The 16,904-nt window shown below is 26.0% G+C and overlaps 2 protein-coding genes across 3 annotated transcripts in view; one reads left to right on the forward strand and one right to left on the reverse strand.

Annotated features, from left to right (window-relative positions):
• Positions 1-8,278, forward strand: part of LOC107457301 (TGF-beta-activated kinase 1 and MAP3K7-binding protein 2) — a 47,503-nt gene extending 39,225 nt beyond the window's left edge. For both annotated transcript variants that reach the window (XM_016075440.3, XM_071185607.1), the window contains exon 8: positions 8,132-8,278. In XM_016075440.3, the coding sequence (XP_015930926.1) occupies positions 8,132-8,154 (23 nt within the window). In that variant the 3' untranslated portion in view covers positions 8,155-8,278. The remainder of the gene's footprint in view (positions 1-8,131) is intronic.
• A 6,512-nt stretch (positions 8,279-14,790) lies between these two features.
• Positions 14,791-16,881, reverse strand: LOC107457304 (zinc finger protein 83). The gene has a single exon (XM_016075444.3). The coding sequence runs from the start codon at positions 16,648-16,650 to the stop codon at positions 14,941-14,943; it is 1,710 nt and encodes a 569-aa protein (XP_015930930.2). The 5' UTR covers positions 16,651-16,881; the 3' UTR covers positions 14,791-14,940.
• Between the last annotated feature and the right edge of the window lie 23 nt (positions 16,882-16,904).

The following is a 16,904-nucleotide window of genomic DNA, read 5'->3' on the forward strand; positions in this document are numbered from 1 at the left end:
TTTTCTTTTTTTAATTAGTTACTATAAAGGTGACTATTTTTCTAACGACGATTATTAATATATGCAAGTGTTACAACATCAGAGAAACTGGAAGGGAATATATTCAAAACTTACATTCTGTGCTTGCAAAGAAGAAAAAATAGGATTTATCACAAAATGTTTGAAGATGGACTAACGACTAAATATAGCAAACATAAAAGATATAGCAAACAAAAGCAATCACTTAAAAAGGATTTAATTAAAAAAAAAATTTTTTTTGGAAAAAGAGTTAATCAGCTCATCATAAAAATTTTATTTATAATTGCTGTTATTTATGCTATGAAATGCAAAATTCATATCAAATAAAAAACAATTATCTAAACAGTTGCTGATTGTCATGTAATTTTTCAAACTTAAATAGCGATATTTGTATGTTAAGGAGTTACTATATATTTTTACTTCACTGTTATCGATATGTTTCAAAGGGCTCTAGTTAGATTAGATTGTAATATGAACATAATGATTCGGTTCATTGTTAAAGTTTTGTTTTCCAATATAATTGAAAAAAGTAATATTACTGATATATTTGCTAAAAATCACATAACAGTATTTATTAAAAGAAATGAAATATTAATGTATATTCTCAGTAGTTTTAATTTGCTAAACAAAGTAGTTTTTCAAGTAATAATTGTCTCTTATGTGAACTGAGGAAAAATATAATTTCCAGCTTTATTTTTTCAATTGGTAATTTTTAATTTCACTAAATGTTAAGTATCAATGTAATCATTTATATAATAATAGATTAGTACACAATTCTATGCCAACACATTATTTATTACCTTTAACTGTCTGGAATTTATTATTAAAGGGTTGCGCTACGTAAAATTTACTTTCGTGGAAATTCAGCTTTTTTGCCTTTTGGCTAATCTCATCCCTGTAGATAAGAATTCATTCATTTAAATGAAATTAAACAGTTAAAGAAAAACTTTTCTAAATAGTAGTTTAATAAACCATTTCTGTGTAAAAGTATTATTACTCGTATTATATATGAATGAAAAATAAGATAGTTTTCATGTGTTAACTAAGTTTTAAAAACTCTTTTTTTTTTTTTTTTTTTTTTTTTAAATCTATTTCTATTTAACTGCAGATCTTAATTTTTGATTTTTTTATCTTTGCTCATTTATTTTTTACTTAACTCAAGTTTATGAGCTTGATTTTGTGTACTTCTAATTTTATTTGGGAAAAAAAATTTCTGGATATAAGTTTTTAAAATTGATAAAAATTGAAAGATTTAAAACTTTTTTTTTAATCCTTTCATTAATATTATATATTATTAAAAATAATGTATATATTATTGAAAAAAAATTCTAAATTTTTCATCGGTAGGCAGTGGATTATATGCACATAAAACTTGAAATATTCATTTAAAATCGAAACTGAAAGTTATTTAAATACTATTAAATTTCCCAGCAAAACACAGCTGAAACAGGGTTTTTGTTAACAGGAACAAAATCAAAATATTTCTTACCAGAATCTGCATATTTCTAATTTTTAAAAAGAAGCCTAAAATGGCAGTATGATGAATACCTTGATATTTTGACCCCCCCCCCCCTTTCGACACACACCGCATTTCTCTATCTTTTTCATGTGATTCCAATCAGCCCCAGACAGGCTGAAACAAGTTGACCCTTTTAGGTAATAAGAACGACAAAACAAAATGGAAAGCGTCCTATCCTTATGCTAGCATAAAAGGAATAGTGATCTTAGGGGGAATAAACCATAAAATGCTGCCAATATGCATTTAAAAAGGAAAATATTCCTTTTTATGCATTTATATGCACCAACAGCAAAAAGTGCTAAAATATGCAATTGCATATTCAGGGGTCTGTCCAGGCCGAATTTACTACCGTTTAGCGGTAGTTTCACAAATTCAACTTTAGGAAAAATGGTAGTTTCACAAATTTAACTTTTTCTCAAAATACTTTTTCTTAAAATTTTATTTTTGTATCCCTCAAGAAATGATAAATCCATATTTTTGTATTGATTTTTAAATAGAATATTTAATTTTTCACAAATTATGTCTGAGTTTTCACAAAATAGGTACCTCTCAGGAAAACCTAGACAGACCCCTGATATTATCTGATGTCTAGTCATTAGTTTGTCAAAATAACTTAAAACCAATTAATTTTATGGATAGGGTTTCAAAAGATTAATATTTTTTCTTATTTTTAGTCTTCAATTGGCTACTTTAGTTTTTTGGCAGGGGGTACAATTGTTATGATAAATATGACAAATAAATTTAGATTATTTAGAAAATCTGGAGGAATAAACATTCGATCTTTCTTTTTACTCATATTTTGTACCTACTATATTTAATAAAAAAAACTTTAAGAAATAAAATCTATAAATATACATATATGACTCTTGTGATATAAATTATTTATCGATTTCAAGACACTGAAACTGAACAGAATATTTCTTTACATAAAAGTGTCTGCTAATTTTAATTAAAATATCCAATCTTTTGTTATCTTCCTATTCAACAAACTTGGCTAATGTTGTTTTCATTTCTAAAAAATTTGGTTTGACTATTTACTCCCTGAAAAGTTACTCCTTAGATTTTCAATGTCACATTATTTTCTCTACAAAGCAAAAACTGTAAAATAATGTATTTATATTTAATATTTATGAGGAGAAAATATTATAATTGCGGACGAAGAAATATTTTCATAAATAAAGTGCTCTACTGTAATTTTAAAGTATGAAATATTTAATTACTGTTGTTATGATGTTGATATAGATTTTACATTGATTTTTTTATTGTTCTAAGGTGTAAAATGAAATGCTTACTTGATAACAAATTCATTGGATTGGCTATATTTTTCCAGTCATTAATTTTCATTAGTATTGCAGCACTTTTCATAAATTATTATTTGTTAATCTCTCCCTTACATCTACCACTTACATAACTTTTGGAAATTTCTATTAAACTGATATTGCTTTACTAGTTTAATAAAATTTGTTTTGCCAGGTATAATGGCAATTTTTAAAATATAGATTTGATTTTATTGGAAATTTTTTCCTACACTAACTTGTGTGATCTCCTTTAACCCTTGGACGCAGAATTTTTTTTAAACATATATTTCCTACTTTTTTTCATTGTTTTGTGTTAATTTAGGTCAAAATAACTTTAAAAAATAATATAATTTATAATTTTAATAAATTATGAGAATGAAATACAGCATGAAACATCCTTGTCTTTTTCTACGTTAAAGGTAAAATCTTCCACTTCACTTGCAAATCATAATTTTTCAAATTTGCCATCATGCAGTTATTTAGATCTAAGAGAATTTATCATTCAAATTTCGTTTATTTACAAAATCAATTTTTCATAAATTTTTTAAATATGAATGAAAAGAAAATATCTAACTACTTTTTTTGTACTAAAGTAAATCCTATAAATCAAATCTGATTCTCCGATTTTGTACAAAAGTATAAATATTTAAGAAATTTAACTTGATTAAACTATGATCTTCATTCATTCAGGTTAATTTTATTGACACTTCAAATTGATAATAAACTGAATTCAAGAAAAATCAGACCCTGATGGATTACAATGCAATTACAAGCCCTTCTTTGTTTAGCTTTATTTACTTTTCTTGTCTAACATTGTAATTTGAATAATTATTAATTTGATCAATATTTGCTACATTTTCAGAATACATAAAAACATTTTGCATGTTATTTATCAAATTTCATATTTTGTCTGTGATACTGATGGTTGTTAGTCTCATATCGTCAGTTACAAATGAGCTTTTTAAAAACTACAGAGACATAATGTTTCTACTAGTAATTGTAGATTTGCAGTGTTTTATCAACAAAAAGACTATTTTTTGTATGTACAAATTTTACACTGTTACATAATCACTAGTTTCTGGAGCTTATTTATGGCAATCCTAAATAGAGCTGAAATCTAACATTTACTTAATATTTTTAGAAATTTTGACTTATGCAAAGTTTATGTACTATTAACGAAGTTCATTGAGCTCTTTTATAGATAATTTTTAAAAAGTAAATTCTATAATATTTCACAGAAGCTGCTTATTTCTAGATTATAAATTTTCTTTATAGTCTGCCCAAGGCATTGTATTATGGGGACCGGAAAGTAATGTTGTTTTGTTGTATTTGATACTTGTGTTATCAAGATTTTATTTTTAATCAGTAATGTTATTCACTCTCGTTAGGAACATTCTTTCAATGCCAGATCGAAAAATAAACAAAATGTATCGAAAAAATTTATCGGTTTTTAAGACTAACAAATATTTAATGAGCCAAAATGACATTACTTTCCTGTCCCCCTAATCTATAGTTGTGCCTTGTCTTTTATTACTTAAGAATGTTTAAACTTTTTAGCATTTTAATGAAAATTTTATTCTTTGTATTTAGAATGATTTTTATTCAACAAGCATATATGAAGATGTCTTTAAAACATTCTAAAATAGATGTTTAGTTTAACAAAAGTGTCAGAAGTCTATAAATTATTTATTGGGCTGGCTATATTATCTTAATATTTACTTCACATTCTTTGCAATAGGGCAAAACAGGAGAAATTTTTTTTAACTTGTATAGTCTTTCAGCTGACTGATTTAACTTAATAAAACTTAAATTTTCAAGTTCTGATTGCATAAATTTCAAATATTCACTAAAAAGTTTGATTTGATGTGTAAAAGTAGAGTTTTAATTAAACAATAGGTAAATTCCAGAACAATAAAAGAAGTAACTTAGTGATTTTTAAAGTTAAAGGATATTATCTTAAAGTTTTTTGCTCTGTTAACTTTAACTTTTTCTAATGAATTAAAAAAATCTTAATATATTTTGCACGAAATTTTGTTTTATAAAACTTTTAATTAGTTTTTTACTAATTTATGATGTAAGAGATTGACATTGTTTTCCAAATTATCATACTAAAATAAATGGCTTGTATATCATTTTAATTTTCGATTTTAACCTACATTTTATCTTCTTTTTTCTGATCGTGTCCTACATTTTATTCTATATTGACAATATTTCTTTTGTTAAATATAAATGTTAACTATATTTAAATTTTCTATTTTTATAGATTTATAAAAATCCTTAAAAATACTCTGAAGTTGAAAATTGCATATTTTTCTTTCTTTTTTTTTTACAATTTGTTTCATTAGTTTGCTCTAAACTTTGTTTAGTTGTTTGATCATTTATCTAAAAAAAAAACTCTGAGGACAGCCTTTGACCATTATTATTTCTTTGAAGGAAACATGTCAAAAAAATCATCGTAACAAATTATACCTTTTTATAATTCAATAAAAATCACACAATACATTCCAGTGATACTTGTACATGTTATAAGTTAGCTGTTGAGAGTGATTATATAAAAGTAAATAACAAATTTAGAGGCATCCCACCTTATGTGGATTTCTACAAATTTATAGTTTGTTCTAGTTACGTTACTACTATGAAGTTGTGTTATTGCTGAATTTATAAACATTCTTTATAACTTGTGTAACAAAATGTAAATATTACACTCTGTATATTTCTATGTAATAAAACTGTTTTTCATTGCTTTTTCTTCTCCTTTCTAAAGATAAGTTTTATATATTTATTGTTATTACTTTCGTTAACCCCTTAATGTATTTGCCTGTGTCTAACATGAGCGAAAGTTACCGGCAAATTTGCAAATACCCGTGTCTCACATGGCAGTTTCGCATTATTTTATTTCTAATACCTGTCTGAGATCCGTTCTAGTAAAAATGGCTTGGCTAGATTATAATTAAACTTATTTATCATAGATGACACCACTGTGCAGCATATTTTTGTGTAAACCATGTTATAAATTTTTATGATTAGCTATGAGTTTGTTTGTTCTTTGTTATAAAGCAGTTGTTTGGTGAGAAAAAGCTAATATTTCCATTTTTATTGCGTTAAATATCATAAAGTAAACAGTCAACCATAAATGAATTTTTACTAAATGTTTTTGTAACTTGTTTTGAAAAAGTTATCCGATAATGAGTGACTCTGACGATTGAATGCCAATCGATCAGAAAGTTTCAGCGATGATCTCTTGAGTTTGTTTAATTTGATTTTAATATTTTGAAATTCAAAATAAACTTGTAATCCAATTTTTTAAACTTTTTCAGTAATTTATTTATGACTTTTGCCCCACCCCCTGCTTCCTACTCACCCCCTGCAACTGAAATTTCAAAAAATAACTTACACTATAACTTTATAATCAATTTCTGCCAACCAAAAGAATCTTGATTATTCTTACCTGTTTTTCCAAATAAAAAAATTTGCTTTAAGAGGTTAAAAAAAAGTAGCAAAAAATCTTGTGTGATTTCTTTTACATTTTTAACTTTATTTTTTTTTAAATAGAAAATAAAAACTATTTAATTTTGCATAGCTTAATAAATTATTGAATATTGCTTACACTTCTTTTGACACAAATTGCAGAAAATTTATTTTGAGCAAATTGTTCAATTAGTTAATTGTTATAATGTAGTAATCTATTTCTTATAAACAAAAATCTCATTGTTAACTTACAAATTTTAATAGTTTTTTACTATTTAAGTGATCTTATACTATGCTACATCTTCTTAAAAAGTCAATAATACTCTAATTTAAATTATGCGAATTATGAAGTGGATTCATGTTTTGAACTTCTGAAATAAAAGGAATTAAGAATTATCATTGAACTAGGAAGAAAATATGTAAATAATAACATTGATCACATAAAATTTTAAAATTTAATTTTACAGTTACTAATTAATCATGGAAATCGATATTAGATTTAGAAAGTTAATGAATACACTTTCTTTTAATACTTCATGATGAAAATGTTTTTTTTTTTTTTTTTCTTCTCCATTTTAAAACTTTTTGTTTGTTGCATATAAATAATTAGCAAATTATTTCAAATTGTTACAATAAGATAAACTTTATCAGCTTCCGTTGCTTGTCTAGAAAATTAGATAAAAGAAGAGAAAAAGCTATTAGCAGGTGTGAAATGTTTATGTTAATCAAAATTTGGATTCATCCTAAATTTAAAATGTCAATTTAAAATTGACATTTTAAAAGGTCCTTGTCTTAAATTATCAAAAATTTTAAATGAGCTAAAAAAAAATTAGTGAAAATATGTTCTGTAATTTTGAAGTAAGAAGTTTTTCATATTTTGATATATTAACATAAAATTGATATAAACTTCTCAAACTCCTTAAAGTAAAATTTCTTTTGAACTATAAGCACTGTTAATTTTTTAAAAGCATTGTAACAAAGTATTGTTATTTAACAAATTGTCAATGTTATCATGGTTACAATAATTGTCAAAAAGAAAATACTTTTTCCTTGAATCTATTTCTCTTGATTAAGTTTTAGTTTATGTTATTTCATTATTTGTTTGTAAGAGAAGATAATTCACAAACAAGTTATAGAAAGGTCACTTTAAGCATTTTTAAATCTGTTAAAAGCAGTAGTTTTAATGTTATTTGAAAGTTTGCTCCAGATATTATTTCTTGTTATTATATTATTTCGTGTTATATTACTTATATTATTTTGTGTCCAAATTATTTCTTGTCACTCTGTATTATCTTTGTTATCTGCAATTTAAAAACAAAACAAAAAAATGAAAAGCCAATATTAAAAATCATACTAATTCGTTGGTGCTGATTTATCTTTTTTTCATCATTATCAAGAAAACTGATCAATATAAAGTTTAGGTAATAATTTATTCAATTTTTAGATTGATGCATGATGTGTGTTTTATAATTCCTTGTTTTTTAATTCTTTATATTTTATTTTCACTCATTAAATTCTTAAGTTATTTTTTGGTTTTGTTTTGTATTTTTGTCACAGAAGATGCCTACTTGATTAGAATTATGCTTTATAAGGCCGTAATTGCATCCCTCCTTTCTAATAAAAATTTTTTTAAGGCAGTGTAATAGTATTTTGAATTCTAATAACCAAATGCATGGTTGATAGATTAAATTGTTCATAACTTCTTGTATTTTTTTCTTTATTATTATTTAATCCCTCTTGTTCTTTCCTATTTCTTTAATTTGTAAATTAAGTGCATGATTTGTTAATTTTTTATTAATTTTTATTGACTCTTATTTTACTTTTTTAGGTTCATTTTTTGATGACGCCTGAATGAATTGTACAGCAAAATAGCTGAAATATAATATATTATCTTTATGTTGGAATCTTATAGTTTGTGTTTAAATATACGTTTATTAGTTTGAAAAAAAGAAATAAAATATTTTATTAGAAATGATTAATTCTTTTGTGTTTGAAATTTAACCTTGACATCAGTTACCAACCTTTTTGATTGTGGACCTCTAATTTTATAAAATAAAATTTTGAGGCTCACTAACTATTAAATCGACAAACAAAAGTACTGTGACAAATAGATACACCCATCACTTAGGTCAATAATTAATATAAGAGAGTGTACAAAAAATAATAAACCAGTTTTTTTAATAAAGAAAATAATTTTATTGTATTCACTTAACTGTCAAAAATGTAAGAAAATTCAAAAGCAAAGGATTTAAGTTAAACAAAAATTATGGAATTTCATACTATCTGTCCTAGATGAGAGTCAATATGTCAGCCTGGTTTTAAACTGGATTGTTTAAGCCACAAATCACTCATTTAATACATATTTCCAAAAAAATGTAAAAGCCATTGATCTAGACAAATCTATCAATAAATTCTACGAAATCATAAAAGAATAGGCAATTTTTTTTAAAGTGTCTTATATCGCTTGTGAATTAAAATTTATAAAGAACTTTTATAACAATTTGGTTAAACCTTGTTAGTATGAACTAACATTTGATTACTCGTCGAGTTTTATGCAGATATGATGCTTTTTATAGTACGAAATATTTGTAATGTTAGATTCATATTTCTTGGAAAAACTTTTTGCATTTAAAATAAACGAAAATTATTTTCACAGAACTGCAGATCAGTATTGTGTGCCCTTTCTTTTATGGATACTTAATAGGGATACAGTTCTTTAATTTTATTTTTTTATGTATAACTATTTATGGTAATGTTCTTATTGTTAATGTCCACATATATATATATATTTTTTTTTTCTTTAGGAATAAATAGTTAAACGTTTTTGTATTGCAATAATATTCTGTTATTAAAAAAAAAAATTATGAGCTTGCAGATACTTTTGCATTTTGTGCCGAGATATATATACTTTATATTTTATCTTACTATGGTTGTAGGTTAATCAATTCTTATATAATAATTTTATAAATCAATTTTTATATAATCAATATAAATTTAATTTAAGATTGTAACTGAAACAACTACCTGATTTGTAAAGAGAGAAACAACATTTTTATAATTTTAATATGAATGGAAAGCTTTCTTTAAACCAGAGATATTAATGGAAATAACTTTATATGAATGTAAAAAAATTCTCCCACACTCTCAAAGGCCATTTAGACACTGTTTTCCAGGTTCATCCATTTTTTTGTAAATGAAGATTTAAACTTGGGTTACTAATTTTTTCATCTTTCTTTTAATTCGTTTACAAACATGAGAGGGGAAGAAAAACAAAAAGTCATAATTAACTCTCAACTCAAATCATGAAAAAATAAAGTTTGAGAAACTATTTTGCACAAAGAGAATACATTTAAATTATTAGCAAACTTATTGAAAATTTCTTTTTACTATACGTGAACACTGACAGTTCAACAAACTTGAAAGATTTATATATAAATCATGATTAAAGATAATTAATAAAACAAATAATGAAAGAAAAAATACATTTAACATATTTTCTTTTATTACTTTCTCTCAAGAAAATTTTATTGCTATTTTTAATACTAGAGTAGAAATATTTTCTTCACAAGTTTAGAAAGATGATTTTAGGAATAAAAGTCGACTGGCAGACTACATGATATGAAAAATTGCATCAGTATGTAAACTGTTAACATTTTTTGCATTCCATTGCTTAACAATATAAATTGCATTAAATAATTACATTAAAATTGTAAAAAATGTCTGCAGTTGATTGTTAATAATAGTCTTCAAATTTTTACAGTTTAAATCTGTAACGAAAGTAAACTAATAAATTAACATAGGTTAATATGAAAAAAAAAAAAATTATTTGGGGAAGAAAACTTACTTTTCCATGACTTAATATTTTAGTACAAAAGAAAACAAATCACAAGTTTGCCTTAAAACAAGTAAGAAAAACATTCATTATTTTTTTTAAAGTGTTGTATATGTTTTTAGAACTCTTACACAATTAAATAGCAAAATTCAAGTTATTAATATTTATATTTTGCAAGTCACAGTTCATCAAAATTTGTAAATAACATTATTATGAATTTTTAATCTTACAAATAAATTTCCTAAAATTTGTTATTATAGGTTTGTCTATATATATATATATATATAATCAGCAATTATCATATTAATCATCAAGCAGCTTTCTTAATTATTTTATTTAAATTGTAAATTAAATTACTCTAATTTTTAAAATTCATATTTACTTAAAAAAATTATATAATTTAAATTGGAGACATTGGTTGCCTTTACATTTATGTCTATTTAAATTGCAGTTAAAGACACTATCAACCAAGATTTAATTTATAATATAACAAAAAATACCGTGATGAATGAAATAACAGTTTTCAAGTCAGTTGTAAAAAGCGTAGAAGGTAGCAGTTTTAATAATTATTTTTAACAAAAATTGCAACATAGTTTTCTAAATTAATTTTAAATATTTCCATGCATTTGTTATTACTGAAGTTGTTTTTAAAACAAAAAAGAAAAATTCATGTTTCACATTCGAAAGTTAACTATAATTAATATACGAGTATAATACAGACGAGATACCTTCCAACAACACTAGTCCTTAAACATAAAACAACTTAATCTTAAAACGTATATTGATCTAGTGCTAAACACTTATTAAACAAAGGCTTATTTTACGATGAGCTTTGAATTTAGTTAAAATTAACTTAAAAATAATTTAGGAAAAAATGTAATCTATTTTAAATCAAAGAAGTTTAAATTCAACCAAATATTATTTTATTAAAATTAAATCTCACATATAAATATTATGAACCATTTTTCTCAAAACAGAATTAATATATATAGTAAAAAACTAGCAGATTTTATAATCACTACACAAAACATTTAAATAAAATTAAGTAATTTTTTTTGGAAATATTTTATTTCAAAATATTCTAATTTTCATACATAACCACTACATTACAATCAAAATTTTATTATAAAAATACACTAACTTGTAAATACTTTTTCAAAAAACATTTCAATTTTAAACAATATTGTATAAATATATATTCATACTACAAAAAAAGACAATATTTATGTTGCGGTCAGCCATTAAGAGTGCGGGCAGAGAGAGTGCGATTGTTCTTGTTTCCCAGTGGTACAATTTATGGCCAACAATTTGATTTCTGTCACACCCGTTTATAGGGCTGACCTATTCATACATCCATTCAGTCATCCACAGATCGTAATTTTGACCTGAACTAGAGAACGATCAATATCCAATTCAGTACCCTCAGAGGTATGGATTTGTTATAGGAAATAAGAGGACTTAGTGACCCGACAGATTTAACATGCATCAGTCACTATTTACTACACAGAGTCTGGCCAACTTGATTCAAACTCCCGTTCTTACAAACATGAGTCCAGCGCTCTGCCAACCAGGCTATTCCAGCCTGACAATATTTATAAATAAACAATTTTAAATGTAACAAATGCTCGGTATGCTGCCTCTTCGGGAGATTCTTTATGACGCCAGAGCTGGTGGCTATAGTCAACCATACGGCGTGATTTTTCGTATCGTGATCTGTGGCAGAATAATCGGCAAGTCTTGGAAACTTCCGGGCAGTGACTCGCAAAACTAAAAAAAACACACAGAAAGGGACTAACTCGAAAGGTATAACTCGTAACCACCCCAGGGAAAACATCTACACGTTTTTTAAAAAATACTTTCAAGTGTAAAATCTATTTGGCAACTTGGCGATTGTAGTTGGCGCAACAGATCATGAGATTGAAGTATCCCCAACTATTCCTTTAATGGCATCTAGAGAACAACTATCATCCATGTACAGTCAGCAAAAAAAAAATATATATCACCCTGAATAACTTTCGTTCTAATGATCAACTAACTTTCTAATGATTCACAAACTAAGTGTTAATCTTAATGGTTCCTGTGGGTGACCTCAAATATGCTAATTAATTAGTGCTACATATTAATTAAGTTATGAAATCAGACACAAAAACGTACTTTCTCTGAATAAACATATATTTTTTTTTACATATTTGGATTCTTAACCTTCAAAATATATGGTCCCCATAATTTGATCAGGAGAGCGATACAAAGTTCGTACCCCTTAATGTTAATTTTACTTTTTATGCTTTTAGTCATATTTTTAAAACTAATAAAGCAATTCAAAGAAAAATAACCCAAAGATAATTTCATGAAAAAAATAATTTTTAATAATTGTTAATTATTTTTTATTATTTAACTAAATTGAGGATGAAAACATTTTGAATTATAAGGTAAGAATTTTTTTATACCATATTAATCTACATATTTTTCAATTGTAAAATCTAAAGTTTCAACTGTTTTTATTTATTAGAAGCTGAGAAAAATTAAAATTAATTATTTTTAAAAAAATTATTTGGCGACAATAAAGAAATAATTAAATGGGGCGATTAATAGTAAAATGTGATAAACTTGCGAGGAACTTGACTTCGCGCGCGTAGCATAAAATTTCACTCATATTTTTTTTAGCTAATAATCGTTTGCCAATCCTTTTATTTTTTTAAGCTATAAAATACGATGTTTCTTTTTTAGTCGTCTAAAAACCGATTAGCAATTCAGTAAAGAAATTTGAATAAAACATTTTATTGAATAAAAAATTGTAAACGGATTTTTTTTATGTCCTTAAATTAAAATGTTAAGGCTTGCAACAAAAGAAACAACAAAAAAATTTTACTGCATTGATTTTTTTACGAAGTAGTGAATTATTATTTTTTTCAATCTAAGAACCTGTGCCTATAACTTATGTAAAAAATTTTTTAATATCGAGTGAAATAATTTAATATGCTGTGTAACTAGGTGGATAATCCCAAGAAACTGAATCGAAAATATAAAAACTTCATTGATTAAAAAAAAATAATAAATGATAATAAAAATAGACATGTTTTGAGCGTCCAATAATAAAAGTCACAAGTTATTCCAGCCTGACATGTCTTGAGAATGGGCGATTATATTAGAACGCTCGAAACATGTTGACTTTTAGTTCCCTCTTCATATGTTCTGAAGCCAGTTGAGATTTTATCTTCAATTATACTGTTTTACATTTGGGTCTTGATCATTATTTTAAAAAGGATTTTTTACTCGTTAAAGTAAACACATGAATTTTGATATTTTAACAGGATTCACGTGGTCTTTAAAAACGTAGGACCATCAATATTGTAAAAGTTGTATTTAACTTAAATTAAAATTTTGAGATCAGATATTTTGAGTAAATTAAATATTTTATCTTTTAGGATTTTGAGCCCCCATTTCAGTATCTTAAGGATCTTACGAGCTCTGTTTAAAAAGAGAGTATCAGATATACATTAGAAAACAAAAATAATCATAGTAGCAGTATTTGGTGGTAAATGTAGCTTATCACAATTGAAGAATGTGATGTGCGACATTTTATGGTGAATTTGCGAACGCAAGTTTCAGAATGTATCGAAACATGAGGATGCTATTTGCTAATCATCTTTATCTAAAGAAAACCATGTAACGTAAATATCTAGCATAATGAAGCAATTTTTTAAACAATGAATCATACAATATGCAACATATTACTTCAGTATCTTATTCTTAAACATAATATACTTCAATGTTTTCAAAATGCCACTAAACATTCAGCAATTCCTTGAGTTATAGAAAAAAGAAATATCGTAAATTATAGAAAACCTTGTGAATGTGCATTAGAATTACTATACAATCTACATTTTATTTTTCAGGCACTTTTTTTTCTTCAAGCTTTCATGCCTAGAAGACTCGATTAAAGCTGAAAAATTATTATCCCTAAAATTTTGTATATAGCTATTATAAGTTATGTTAATTTTAATTTGATTTCAGCAAAAATAACATAATCTAAATAATATCAGATAAAAAGTTCATGCATTTAAATTCAAAATCATAAATAATTTATAAATCGATTCAAATTTTCTTTTTAAAGGAGATTAAATTAATTTTTTTTTCTGCTTTTGGGACAGAAAAAAAAATCAACTTAAAAATTGTCTATTGCCTAGAAACTTCGAGATGTTTTCTATTAACAATTAAACCTCTCTGAGCTGTCACAAAAAATTATTTAAATTTTTTGACTGTCAGAGATTGGTTCCCTAGCAACCTAGTAAAATTAATCATTACTCTTTTGAATTAGTCAATGGGTTATCTTAAAATATTCATTTGAGCAGGCGACTTTTTTTTGGTCGTTTTCTGGACTATCGCCAAATATATAAGCCTTTATTGCAACCCAATTTACGACCCACTTTTTTTAAAATTTTGTCAACCCCCCCTAATTCAAGTGCCTAGATTCCAAATATGTAAGAAAATATATATGTTTATTCAGAGAAAGTACGTTTTTGTGTCTGATTTCGTAACTTAATTAATAGTTAGCACTAATTAATTAGCATATTTGAGGTCACCCCCAGGAACCATTAAGATTGATACTTAGTTCGTGAAAATCCGATCATAAGAACGAAAGTTATTCAGGGTGATTTCTTTTTTTTTTTTTGCGGACTGTACATGACTACAACAAATGTAAAAAATTGCAATCATAATTTTTATTGGGTGCTTGATATAAAAAAAAAAAAAACATTAGTGCTTCATTGTGTCTGCTTTCACAGATATATGCAATTAATAATTCTTTAAATATGCTTTTTACGCCTATGAGATGAAAGATAAGACTTTTGAGTAAACGCTTGATTACATACGTCACAGGAATAGGGCTTTTCTTTAGTATGAACAACATAATGACGAATTAATGAACATTTTTGATTAAAACCTCTTTTACAAATAGCACAGATATGTGGTTGAAGCCCAGTATGAATAAATGAATGTCTGTATCGAAGAAAATTTGTTTTAAAAGTTTTTCCACAGCCGCCATAGTCACATAAATATGGCTTTTCGCCAGTATGGTCATAAATATGTTCCCTTAATTTGAACTTTGCAGAAAAACCTCTGTTGCATGTTTCACAAAAATATTTTTTCTCCTTGGTATGAGTTAAATAATGGGTCTTTAAGTTGTAATTGTAATTAAAAATCTTTCCACAAATTTTACATTCACAAGGTCGTTCCCCAGTATGAATTAAATAATGCTCATTAAGAGAACCTCTACGAGTAAATGCTCTGTTACATATATCACATATAAAAGGTTTCTCTTTAGTATGAGTACGCAAATGTTTCTTAACAGTAGATTTAGTACGAAAGGATTTATCACAAACGTTACATTTATATGGTTTTTCACCCGTATGAATGCGCATATGCTGAGTAAGTTCAGACCTAAAAGCTGTACTATGACCACATACATCACAGACATGCGGTTTTTCACCAGTATGAGTTAAATAATGCTTGTCTAATGATAATTTTATGTTGAATTTTTTCTCACAGAAAATACAAGTATATTGTTTTCTAACTACTTTAGTATGGCCACCAATATGCAGTTTTAATTTACCTATCCGAGGAAATGTCTTCCCACAAGTTTCGCATTTGTGCCTTTTTTGTTCCTTTAAATTAGTTTGGTTGAGAGGTAAAGATTTGTGAACTTCTACAATATGTATCTTTTCATGACTTTTCAAATGGTTTAACTCGGTAAAAGATTTCTGACAAAATTTGCACACATAACATTGTGAACCTTTCTCAGTTGTGTGAAAGTGATTTAAAAAATCTTCATTTCGATTAAAAATCTTCTTGCATATTTTACACATAATTTCTTTTGTGCCATTAGCAGCTTTTCCATTTTTAAAACCACTCATAAACCAAATGCTGGTACATGAATCATTAGATACTTTCACTGCTTTGTTTTGTGTAGAACTTTTAATTCCAGAATTGTCTTTATTACCCAACATATTCTCTGTCTGTTTGAAATCACCTAATTTATTCTTTATTGGTTGTTCTTTATCAGATGATTCAAGCTGAGGCTTTGATGTATTTAAATTCATTAAGGTTTGACTGCCAGCATTGTCAAGCAGATTTGTTTTGCTTGTACAAGTACCCAAGATCTCGCTTTGTAATAAACTACAGCGATTGCCAGATCTTAACCCAGATCTTCTTCTTTCAGATTTCAGGGGAAATGTGTTTTCAGCACAATCAAACATTTTATGAGTTTTAAGATAGTTAGATCTTGGATATTTTTTATTATGAAAATGACATTCAAACTTCTTAACCCCGAAATGAACAATTCTAATGTGTCTCTTTAGATTGGATGAACGAGAAAAATATTTATTGCACAGTTCACAAAGATTTTTTTTTACTGGTTCAATAGCTATATCTAGGCTTACAAGAGATCCATTATCAAGAAATTGATCAATCTGACCGCTTTCAGGAGAAAAAGCGTCTTTGGAGTTCATGTCAAACATTTCGATGATTTACTACGAAAAAGTTTAGGACTGAAAATTTTTTTTAAAACGTTTCCAATAATAAAACACACAAGATTAAAATGCGGGATAAAATATTATTTTATAACATAGATAATATATTATCTTATAACATAGTGCCATGTTTTTTGAGAACATGCTTATTTATTGTTAGAAGTGGGTCAGTTTGAGCGCCAAAATAGCCAAGGACCAATCACGCTAATTCAATTGATATACTTCTAGCTGCCTGTTTCTGC

Source organism: Parasteatoda tepidariorum, chromosome 9, assembly GCF_043381705.1.
Source record: "Parasteatoda tepidariorum isolate YZ-2023 chromosome 9, CAS_Ptep_4.0, whole genome shotgun sequence".
Lineage (NCBI taxonomy): Eukaryota > Metazoa > Arthropoda > Arachnida > Araneae > Theridiidae > Parasteatoda > Parasteatoda tepidariorum.